The 12,187-nt window shown below is 40.6% G+C and overlaps 1 protein-coding gene across 4 annotated transcripts; it reads left to right on the forward strand.

The window, feature by feature from the left end:
* Positions 1 to 417: 417 nt before the first annotated feature.
* On the forward strand, positions 418 to 11,437 carry NR2F2 (nuclear receptor subfamily 2 group F member 2). 4 transcript variants are annotated; one of them, XM_065411901.1, is made up of 4 exons: positions 5,871 to 5,945; positions 6,075 to 6,303; positions 7,811 to 8,338; positions 11,163 to 11,437. In XM_065411901.1, the coding sequence occupies exons 1-4, from the start codon at positions 5,871 to 5,873 to the stop codon at positions 11,435 to 11,437; spliced, it is 1,107 nt and encodes a 368-aa protein (XP_065267973.1). The 4 variants fall into 4 exon arrangements, with proteins under 4 accessions (XP_065267974.1, XP_065267973.1, XP_065267971.1 ...); XM_065411902.1 differs by lacking the exons at positions 5,871 to 5,945; positions 6,075 to 6,303 and adding an exon at positions 418 to 460; XM_065411899.1 differs by having other exon boundaries at positions 5,871 to 6,303; positions 7,790 to 8,338.
* Positions 11,438 to 12,187: the final 750 nt, after the last annotated feature.

Here is a 12,187-nt window from a genome sequence, read left to right on the forward strand (position 1 = left end):
TGGGTGGGTTTTTTTTTTTTTCTTCTTAAAGGCGAGGCGCACATTCCTAAGCAGCTATGTACAAAGCTCTCCCTCAAACCCTGTCTGTGCAAAGTTAGAGTGAGTGTTCAGTTGTTGTTTTTCCCCCCCAAGGCTGAACGCTAATAACACACGGAAAGCACTTCCCTGTAGGCTGGGGAGATCTATTCCCTTCACCTCGCTTCTTTCTCTCCTCCCCCACCCCCCGAAGGTTGTAGCCTCTTTTTCTTTTATTTATTTATTTACTTTTTTTTTTATCAGTTTGCACAATCGCTTAGATAAACACCAAGAAGGAGATTCTCTTTAATTACCCAACGCACATCTTTTCAGGGGGGCAAACAGCGGTTTTTTTGGTTGTTTGTTTCACCTGCCAAACTAAAGGAGAGGTAGAAAAAGAAGATGCAAGCGATTTGGGACCTTGAACAAGGCAAATATGGTTTTGGTATGTTTACTTATAGTTTCTTCTTCTTTTTCACTCTTTTTTTTTAATGTGTTGTGATCTTGTGTTTCTCTTAAGAAAACAATTGTTAGATAACTTACGTATTAAACTATCGTTTCTAAGGTTACGTGGGTTGCTCGAAGGGGTGGGGGGAGGAGAGGGAAGAGACCCAGTGTCTGCAATTACAGCACCATCAGTTATCACGTCCTTTAGTAAAAATAAACAAAACGACCCAAATCAGATTCAAAAGCTAATATACAAACGTGCATCGAAGTCATTTCAAACAAGAGTGAAGAACGAATAGCTCTTCTGAAAGGGGACTTTGTTATAGTAACTGACTAATTCTACTTTGTTATAGTAACTGATTATTAAGGATGCAGGGGAACCAAGTCTCCTACTTTAGTGCTAGGGATTCTGCACGGAATTTTGTAATCGTGGGAAGTTGGCAGCATTTTTTATTAATTATTATTATTACTATTATTATTATTTTGAGAAAGGTCGGTGTTGAATGTGTAGCGCTGAGAACCCATCTTTCTCCCACCAGGAACAATTTCTGTTTAAGCAAGTACAATGGTAAGAAGCAGGAATATATACTCACCATCGGAAGGTGCGGTTGGCAGCTGGTCTGCAGCTTTAAGGCAAAGATTTATCCTTCTTTATTGCAAAAGGTGCAGATCTGACTTTAAGCAGCAAAACTGCTCTATTCTGACAAAAGCATGAGAGGCATGGCTTCTCATTTAAAAAAAAAATCACAAACCAGTCCCGTCCCGTTCCCCCCCCCCCCCCCCTCCGCTTAAAAATACCTATTCAACACAGGGCTTGGAGAAACCCTGATGCAGAAATCTAACTGTCCGTCTAGGAGTGTCCAAGCCAATTAATTTTAAATCCTTTGGAATTAATCAGATTAAAATGCACAGAAGTTTCATTCTCGTATGCATACGTGAGCCAAAAGTCGTTTCCCTTTAAGAGATCCTTTTCTTTTAAAGTTGAATTTTAGGCAGATAAGAGACTTACACTAGGGGGCAGACAGATACTGTACTTGCTCGAATCTTAAGCAATTTTTTCCCCTCTCTCACAGCATATGCTCTGATTTAGCACTGTAAATTTTTCAGAGGACCCAACTCTGACAGCTCCTGGTGATTTTCAAAGTACCACAAGCCAGTGGTTAAAAATTGCATTGACTTGGAAGTTCAGAGTCACACAATAGGAGCCACTTTCCCTATTCATGGAACTTCAGTGTGGTGGAAGAGAAAAACACACACATACTACATTCAGGGAGAAGAGGAATTCATTGCATTCTGTTAGACGTAACTGCTTTCCACTGAGTTCAGAGTGAAACTCGGTATTTGTTCGATGCTGTATTCCTATTGCGATTTAATCTATACAGAATTAGAGGACTATTAGGCAAGTTTCTGCCAGAAAAACAGATCTCCCCCTCTTTCCTAAAGATTTACACGGACGCTATCCCAAACTTTATTTTAATAAAATAAAGCTTTCCGCCCCCCGCTCATTAAAATACATTTACATCTGCAGTAAAATGGCGGGAGGGATTTATTCTTTTTGTAAATAATAATAAATAATAATAATAATAATAATTAATAATACAATCCTACTTTCAAAATATGACTGTTCTATTGTGACTCAGCTCCCATAAGGACATTTTAGAATCTTCATCTATCAGCGATACGCTCATTTTTCAAATATTATTCAGCAAAATTAGCTGCAGTTCATCATTATATTCATCTATTCTACATCAGCCTATATCGCAGGGGTGTTTTCAAATAAATAGGAAACCACCTAATAGACAGTTGTATTGTTGTATCCCTCGAAGAGCAAATAGTTAAGCTGGGGCATTCTTCATTATGGTTTGAGTAATCCGAATATACTGGAGCTTTTAAGGATATATAGGTAGATCACATATTCAAACTATTCATAATGTGGACGCTGTTAAAAAATTAAACGCTCTTTCTGCATTTGTTAAGATGTTCATGTTTTTAGATGATGAATTATCCCTGTATACTTTATAAGATTTGAGAGAGGAAATCTTTTCCAAGACATGCCACATAAACTACAGTCAACAACTATGTTTTATATTCTCAACTAAAATGTGTGACCCCTAATGTCTGAGTTATTTGGAAATCATAAGGCAGCTCTCCACATTTTAACCGTAAAAGGTCCCTTCCCCCAACCCCTTTCTTTCTATCTCCCCCTCGATCACTATTTAAGTTAAGGGTTTATATTGCTACATCATGATCAATTGGAATTCTACAGCCTGCCTTTGAAATTGACCAGGCGCGCATCTTTGTTGGTGGAATCTTATTATATTCCAGGTTTATAAACAGGACAGTGTCAAATCTAGGTGCTTTTTACAACTTTCCAATCATCTCAGCACCTGCGGCTTTAGAGACATATATTATTTCTGCGGCAGAAGGGGTGTGCATGTGGCAACATGAAAAAGTGTGTGTGGAGGGGGAAAGCTGCAGCAATGAATCCTGTATATAGTTTGTATGCATCTGGGTCCCCATGTTTCTACTTAGGGACTTATACACATATAGTCAAACTATCTCAGACTTGTGTATATATGTATGTGTATATTTGTATAGAAGTAACTGTCTGCCTGTCCATTTATCTATGTATTTTAAAATTAATTTCTAGCTATCCATGCGTTTGTCTGTTCTGGTGCTTGCTGCAGCTATTCAATAGGAAATAAACTAACTATCTCCGTTATGGTGCTTAGTACCCAGGTTCAATAGGATATAAACAATTGTCCCTGTGTACTTAGATCGGTTACCTATTTAGAGTTGCTCCATATATAGTACAGAGATTATGCTACCGAGTCACAATGCTACCGCATCCCTGTATGTTATCCGTGAATTTCTGCTTAGCCTAAAACAAAAAGAATAAAGTTGAATAGCTAGAAATGCATTGCGTTATGACCAACCCGCCTAGGTTTCTGATCAAAGAAAAGAAATTCATATTCTGGAAAACAGCACTGAATTTTTCCAACATACTCAATGAATGTAAGATATGCTGTACTTGATTAAATCATTGCTATTGCTGTAAACACTATGCAACTCAGAATAAATGTGTGGGTATGTGTTCACATATATAGATATTCAGACATGTGTGGTGTGTATTTGTATGCTAATTATTTCCAATTTATGTTTGGGTGTTTGATGAAAAGAATGGTTCTTGAAATGCCAGCGCAGTCAAGAAACAATGAAGTCTATACTCAACTATTCTGTGATCAAGTACCATATTCACTGATGTCTCTGTCTATATACATTGATAGATGTATATCTAATATATATGTAGCATACACACAGACATTTCACTAATGTATATGGTATGAATACAGGTATCTCTACCTTTGCAAATAACCATTCACAATAATTAGCTAGGGTTGCATATACTGAAATTATAGTTTACAGCTAACTCCATTTTAGAGGTTTTTTTAAATGATGTTGAATAAGGTTTATGATAATGTCTTTTAACTGCAGCATCTGAATGACACAGTTATCTTTTTGTCAGCATCCTCTTCGCGGATTGAGCAATTAAAAAGTTAAATCTACATACCTGCGAAACTTTAACCCTAAAAAGGAGAAGGTAGTCACTGAAGAATATCAATTCTGAAAGCACTCCTTCCCCAATTTTTGATTTATAAGAATTGCATCCGATCACCTTATTTAGCACAGAAGCTGTTATTTTTACCCTCCCCCCCGGAAAAAAAATCCATTAGGAATTTATTTTATGACATTATCACCACAATAGGGAACAGGAAAATGTAATGTAACTCTCTTGCTTACAGGTGATGATAAGATCAGATTTTTTTTTTCTCGTGCCTGATCAAAGAGTTAATAAAGTCTGAGATCTACAAAGACTATTTCAGTCTCACTTTCCCATGGATATTTATCTGGGTCTCCAGCCTTATTTTCCCCCATTCTTTTGAAAGATCCTGCAACTAAGGCAAAGGGAAAGTGCAAAGATATAATAATAACGATCATATTTTAAAAAAAAAAATCATCCCCCACCTCCGTTCTAAGCTGTCCGAGAACCGTTCTCCCTTTAGGACCGGGCAGCCTGCTTTGGCAGCCATGCCAGCCAGCACAAGGCTGAGCGGTCCAATGAGAGACGAGGGGCGGTCCGGGAGCTTTTGACCAGTCAAACACAGTCTGTTGCCTTATAAGGCGAGCGGTCGCCATGGTAACGTGTGCTAAGTCGCAGCAGTCGTGTCAAAGTTCACTATATAGAGAGCTCAGTGAGCTGATCGCAGAGAAAGCACTCACCACTCTGCCAGCCCCGCTCCTATAAATCGCATTCACTTCCTAACCCCCCTTCTTAGCATATTTGATCACTTTGAGTCTCAGTTCTTTTTCTTTTGCCTTTTTTTTTTTTGCCCTTTTTTTTTTTTTTTTTTTTTGGTGGTCGTCGGGGGGGGGGGGTTGATTGTCCCTCTTCTCGTCTTGCTTTTTTTTTTTTTTTTTTTTTTGCATGAAGAATGATGCTGTGTTCTAGGTTGTGATCCGTCTTTCCCTCCTCCTCTTCCTCCTCCTGCTCTCCTCTTTTATCATTATCACTGGCTGAGCGCTAAGCTGGAGAGTTGACTCTTTCCCTTCACCTCCCCCTTCCCCCTCCCTCCCCCCCCCTCCACCCCATGTGTTGTGTGAACCAACTGCGCTAAGAGCCCCACTTGCAAAGAAGGAGACGCGGCACAAGGCAGCGAGCAGCAGCAGCAGCAACAGCGGCGGCAGCAGGAGGAGGAGAAGCAGCAGCAAAATAAAGAAAAGGAAAAAAAGAGAGAGAAAGAAGCAGCGGAAAGAAAGAGAGAGAAAAAAAAAAAAAAAAAAGCGAAGCCGAGCTCGGTTGATGTTTCCACAACCTGGACTTCAAAAAACTACAGCGAACCCCTCCGCTTTCTGCGCCGAGAAAAGTCTTTTTAGTGGTGCAATTTTTTTTCTTTGCAAGCCTTGTGTGTAATCTTTAACCTTTTCTCCATTCTTATTTTGATGGCTTTCCTGAATGGCTGACTGTGAGCTTCCCTGGACCTGGCCCCCCGACACTCGCCTCTCCTCCTTCAACTCCTCTGCAGCAGATCAGCTTTAAGAGAGAGAGAGAGGGAGATCTTTGAAGAGATTTTTTCCTCTCTCTCTCTCTCTCTCTCCCCCCTACCCCTACCACCCCCTTACTTTTCTGTCTTTAAGCCAGACAATCGACTCGCAATCTGCCCCCCCAAACACCCCTCGTCCTCCGCCTTCGCTGGCATTTTTTCTGTCCCCCCAACCCCCCTTTTCTCCTTTTTTAAGGGAAAAAAAAGAGAGAGAGAGAAACTGCAGCAAAGCTGATCTGAAAGCAAAGCAAACAAACTTTAAAAATAAAGGGGGAACAGGAAGTTTGGAAACGGTGTCCAATAGATATGGCAATGGTAGTTGGTGCGTGGCGAGACCCCCAGGACGATGTACCCGGAGCTCAGGGAACTCAGCCTGCTCAAGCCCCTCCAGTGCAAGGACCACCAGCTGGGGCCCCTCACACACCACAAACCCCGGGACAAGGAGGGCCCCCCAGCACTCCAGCCCAGACCAACCAGCCAAACCAGCAGAGCCAAGGAGGAGACAAGCAGCAGCAGCAGCAGCACATTGAATGTGTGGTTTGTGGGGACAAGTCTAGTGGCAAACATTATGGCCAATTTACCTGCGAGGGTTGCAAGAGTTTCTTCAAGCGGAGTGTCAGGAGGAACCTGAGCTATACTTGTCGTGCCAACAGGAACTGTCCCATTGACCAGCACCACCGCAATCAGTGTCAGTACTGCCGGCTCAAAAAATGCCTCAAAGTTGGCATGAGACGGGAAGGTATTGGGATTTCATTTGTTTTCCAATTTTCAGTCACTGCATTTTGCTTTTCTGTTTTTCTTTTCTCCCCTTCAAACAAATCAGGTTTGTGTTTTTTTAAGGGGGAAAAAAAAGCCAAATCAACAATAAACAGCGAGTGAGATAAACTTTCCCTTAATTCAGAAAGAGATGTTGAGGGGAGGGGGACTTGCCTGCTTTCTCCTGCCCTCCTCATTGATGTGTGTGATTTGGCTGATGGAGGTTCATTGGAAGTGGATATTTTAGGTTCAGCTGTTTAAGGAGGGAGATGATTATTCTGAGGCGTGGCTACTTTTTTAATGTTTCCTCCTGCATGTTCAGCATTACCCCCTCCTTCCCCCCAAATCGTGTGTGTGTGAATTTATAGATAGATGAATACCTACCCCCATCACCCACCCTTACACAGGAGGTTCGAATTACTGTAGCAATGTAACTCGCATTACTGCAGGGTTCTTCTGAATTCCACTATGGATTCTCAGTCTGATTTTTAAAAATAAACCCGTCTTTTTAGTATTGTAATTATCTCCCCCACCCCCCCAGGAGAGACAGCGAGAATGTGGTAAAAGGGACAGGAGATGGAAGAAAGAAATAAGTAGCTGAGGGGTTTTGATCCGTGCAAATCGAGTCTTTGTGATATAAAATTAGACGAGAAATCTGAGCCTCCAGTTTTGCAATGGCGTGTTCTGTGTCTGGACGCTGCTATGTAGGTTAAGGGTTAGGGGGGCTTTGGACTGCCAGGCTTGTCTTTGTGTGTCTGCAAGAGTAACTAACCTTGTTATCTGCTAAATAACAAATCTAAGCCCCGCACATTTCAGCCACTCTCCCTTCTTTCTCCATCTCTGGCTATTATTCCCTTTCCCTCTCCTTTTCTCTCGCTGTCACCATGTAAATTTATTAACAAAATGAAAGGCCCACTTTCCATGAGCAGCTGATAAAGGTGCTTTTAAATAATAACCCTCGCCCGTCGCGTGGCTGTATCTACCCGTCTCTGTTGCAGGGGAATTTTACCTTTTTAAAGGATTGTTGAATAGTCAATAAATGCTGTCTGGGACGAGCACTTTGTGTTTTGAAAGGTGTCTGCACCCTCCCCGCCCTGCAGCCCTAAATCAATAAGCAATATCAGCTGTAATGAAGAGGAATCCCCCCCCCCCACACACACACACACACACACAGACGTTCGGTACATATGAGGGGGCGGGGGGGGTGAATTCTTGTGTGTTTAGGAACTGAGGATCCGTAGTGTCCTTAAAGCAGTTCAGAGCAGCAGCCTTGAGGCATGTACAGAGCCTTGCTTAGCTTTTATTGCTGCCTTTACTTTAATCAGGAACTGCAGAGCCCTAAACCAGACCCAGGCTGAACTCTGTCCGGGAAATGCATGTCCCCCCGAAGATGCCTTTACCCAGGGTCACACACAAAGCAGAACTTGATTGGAAAAGGATCGTAGCAATTCAGGTATTAATTGCTGTAGTTTCTTCTTTATTTACTGCAGCCGTCCAGAGGGGCAGAATGCCACCCACACAGCCAACTCATGGTCAGTTCGCCTTGACAAATGGGGACCCTCTCAACTGCCATTCCTACCTATCCGGATATATCTCCCTTCTTCTGCGAGCAGAACCTTACCCAACCTCCCGCTTTGGCAGTCAATGCATGCAACCCAACAACATTATGGGCATCGAGAACATTTGTGAACTGGCAGCCAGGATGCTCTTCAGTGCGGTGGAGTGGGCCAGGAATATCCCCTTCTTCCCAGACCTCCAGATCACAGACCAGGTGGCCCTCCTCAGGCTGACCTGGAGCGAGTTATTTGTGCTCAACGCTGCCCAATGCTCCATGCCCCTCCACGTTGCTCCTCTCCTGGCCGCTGCTGGCCTCCACGCTTCGCCGATGTCTGCTGACCGAGTGGTCGCCTTTATGGACCACATACGAATCTTCCAAGAGCAAGTAGAAAAACTGAAAGCATTGCATGTCGACTCTGCAGAATATAGCTGTTTAAAGGCCATAGTCCTCTTCACCTCAGGTAGGCAGCATTTATTTGCACTCTTCCCCCTCCCATCCCCTCCCTTCCCCTCCCCAGCCGCCCCTTTAAAATGGGTTCACTCTGGCAAAGTGTAAGAAGCTGGAAACCCCACCAGAATCATTGCTACATGTGTCCTTTTAGAAAAATGGGGTGTGTTTCTCCAAGGAAGGCCTGGCCTATAAGCACCCTTACAGGGAGCCTTCAAATAGTTTTAACAATGATGGGGGGGGGGGACTTTTGAGCACCAATAAGGCATGTGAGCCTCTGCCTTCCCTTGTGAAAATAATATTTGATTTAACCGTATAGCTCTGGCATTTAACGACACCAATCCGAACAGCAGCACAAGCTGTCTGATGTTGTTAAATGCAAGTCTTCCCATCCCTGAAACCACTTTAAAAAAAGAAGGATCATTTTATGGGCAACCGCAAAACAACAACAACAACAACAAAAGCAGTCCTGCGAGATTAAAAAGTGAATTTAAAAAAAGTTAAGCATGCAAAGCTGAATTTAAAATACATTCGTTTCTATCCCATAAAATAAAATAAATCAAATTTCCCGAAGAGCTGTCTCGGAGTTAAATAGAATGTGGCAATGAGCAGTTCTGTATCATTTGATCTAAGGGGAAAAGTTTGCAGTTATACCCGGCAGGAGTTGTATGGTCCAAAGTAAGTACCGGTTTGTGAAAGATAATTCTCCAGTACATACATAGTAATAATATGAAAAGTAACAGGAGAGGATTCTTAGCTGGGGCTTAAAAATTTAATTCGATGGTTACACAGCTATGCCTCTCTCTGGAAGGAAATAATCAAAGCAGTAAGGTGTTTCTTAGATAATTAAAAGTAGAAAATACGTGCCAACTTTTTCAGCATATAAATAGTATATGAGTTATAAAACAATAATTGAATGCATTGTGAAATCTAATTAACTTGCACCGTAGTTTAACCTGTGTGAGTAATAGACTTGATTTTAACTCTGGAGGCTATATATATGTGTGTGTGTGTATATATATATATATATATATTTACATATATGCTTTCTAATTTGTGCACTACGTTAGTCGAGGCTGCTAACTTTAAGGCGGCATCCGGTGACACACTGTATTGGACCTCTAGAAGTTTTGGATTAAGGTGGTTTTGTTTTCTTAAATGATTTCTTTTGTAACTAATTTGAAAGCTTGGGAAAGTGGCCACGTGATAAACATATGAATGGAAGCAGGACTTGTAAAATAATTACTCATCGGAGTTTTTTAAAGCCTGATATCAGGAAACAGAAAAAAAAATGTAGTTTATGTGGAGTGGGGGGAGGAGGACTCACAATCCATTCCTTGTTGTGTTAAAGGGGGTCTGGGGAACCAAGTCATTTTCTGGACTTTGTCCAGGTTCTGGGTCGTGACCTAAACTTCCTTTTATATATTATTGCTTTACACGTAAAACTTTTTTTTTCAAATTACTCGTGCTAAAGTCCTAAGGTGATCAATTAGCAGGGAGCATCTAGCCCTAGGAAAAGCAGAATGTGCCGTTTGTTTGTGGGATGCTTATTTTATTTCCCTGTCATTTTTCAAGGATGCATTTTATCCCTCGCTCAAATTTTCATCTAGGATTTTCCCCCACCCCCAGCACACACACTCCCCAACACAACCCTGATGAGTTTATTTCAAATCCTGGATTTCTAAAGAGCACTTTTTTAGCCTTTCAAGAAAACAATCGTCCGACACTGTCGTAACTGTTAAATTTATTACTATTTGCAAAATGTGAGGCCTGGCATGCAAATTGCCTGCCAACTAGATAAAGGTTTCTGTTATCTGATTTTGTGGAAATACACACATGCAAATATAAGGTTATGCATGCAGCTTCTCAGGCGCCCCAATAACGCTCAATGATGTAAAACACACACACATAGATGCATATGATGTTTGCTTTTTTATTCTCCCCCCCCTTTTTTTTTCTTTATTTAAAATCTGGGTCCTAATGACTCGCAGAATATGCATGTGTTAGCCTAAGAAGCCACAGAGAGGTCAGGTCACAACCTGTGCTCTTTCAGTACAGACGTCTCTGATTTAAAGGGAACTGATTGTATTTTAGCGTATCAGAAAAATGTCCAGACCATATCAGGGAGTTTTCGTCTTGTAGAGGATTTGGGTTTAAAAGAAAAAAAAAGAAAAAGTGAGAAAAAGAAAAAGAAGGGGGGGGGGGGGAGAGAGCTCAAATGAACAGAGAGATCACAGTTTGCATGGCTGCCTCTGAATAGGCTAAACTGACAAGATCAGTTTTAAAGGGCCACTTAAATCAGTTTCAAAGACTGAAGAAAAACGCGTTGTCTTCTTTGGGGGAGAATCTATTGCTGGAACCGGGGCGCCATTATTCTTTGCTGGGCCAGTTTTATTATTAATTATTATTAATTATTGTTATTATTATTATTATTCCTTCTAGCCATATGATGAGACTCTTCACAATTATTTTCCGAGTGGGAAAGAAATAGTGGCTTCTCCCCCGCATGCTTTTCAACCTTTGCAAATAATAATAATAATTAATAATAAAATGACACTTTCCCAGCATCTCAGTATTACCGCCTAGGTCAGTAGTGCAATTAAACCCTTAGATCTTGAAACTGGGTTTGATTCTAGAGTAGACCCTTCCGAAGGGTGGAATATATATATATTTATATATATATTCCACCTTTTGCTAAAAACATGCTTAGCTCTGAGAGCGACATGATCAACCACTATCTACGCCTAATTTTACCAGTTTTTTAAAACAATCTTCTTTAAACTGATTGTTTTCTTTCTTTCTTTTTTTTTCTTTTCTTTTTTTTAACTTTCTTCTAGATGCCTGTGGTCTCTCTGATGTAGCCCATGTTGAAAGTTTACAGGAGAAGTCACAGTGTGCTTTGGAAGAATATGTTAGGAGCCAGTACCCCAACCAACCAACGCGATTCGGGAAGTTATTACTACGTCTTCCCTCACTGCGCACTGTCTCATCTTCTGTCATAGAGCAATTGTTTTTCGTCCGTTTGGTAGGTAAAACCCCAATAGAAACCCTAATCAGGGATATGTTACTGTCTGGCAGCAGTTTTAACTGGCCTTATATGTCCATTCAATAAAATATTGGAGAAAAAAATTAAAATATATATATTGAGAAGGGAGATGAAAGAGAGGGAAAGGAAAGCAAATGACATTTGGGTTCTGGTGGTTGCTTATATTTCCTTCTGCTAAGGATGTAAAAGGATGTTACAAGTTTGCTAAAAGAAGACAGGAAAAAAATAATGGACTGTGAATTAAAAAAAAAGACTCTCAAATGAACTTTTACAGAATGCATTAAAAACTCCCGTGTCATTAAGAGAAAAAAAACTTGCTACTTATCATTTCTTTTGTTTAAAAAATAAAGGGAAAAGAAAAGTAAAAGAAAAAAAGAAAGAAGGAAGGAAATACATTAGGGTGGGTTTTTCTTTTTTCTTTTCTTTTTTTTTTTCTTTTATGGGGTAAACTTTTTAAAGAAAAATATCTTGCTGAAAGTGCTTTTAAAGGAAATTTGGAGAAAATTAGCAATGGAAAAAAGTAAGTCTTTTTTTTCCAAATTATTAATTGTCCTATGTGTCTATGTACCTATAGTTGTTCTTTTTTGTATTTTTCTGGTTTCAAACCAGTTTATTCTGTGGTTCTATAATAATTTTTGATATAATCTTGGCTTCTTTAAAAAAATGTGTATCCTTAAAATATATGTTCTGAAAGAATTAAAACTGAGTCCACGAAAGTATCATAGGAAGAAAGGAAAAGAAAAGGAAAAAACCCCTCAACAACACAATGATGGAAGCGCACTTAGAGGTGGTGACCCAAAATTTAGCTTGAAGCTG

Source organism: Emys orbicularis, chromosome 10, assembly GCF_028017835.1.
Source record: "Emys orbicularis isolate rEmyOrb1 chromosome 10, rEmyOrb1.hap1, whole genome shotgun sequence".
Taxonomy (NCBI): domain Eukaryota; kingdom Metazoa; phylum Chordata; order Testudines; family Emydidae; genus Emys; species Emys orbicularis.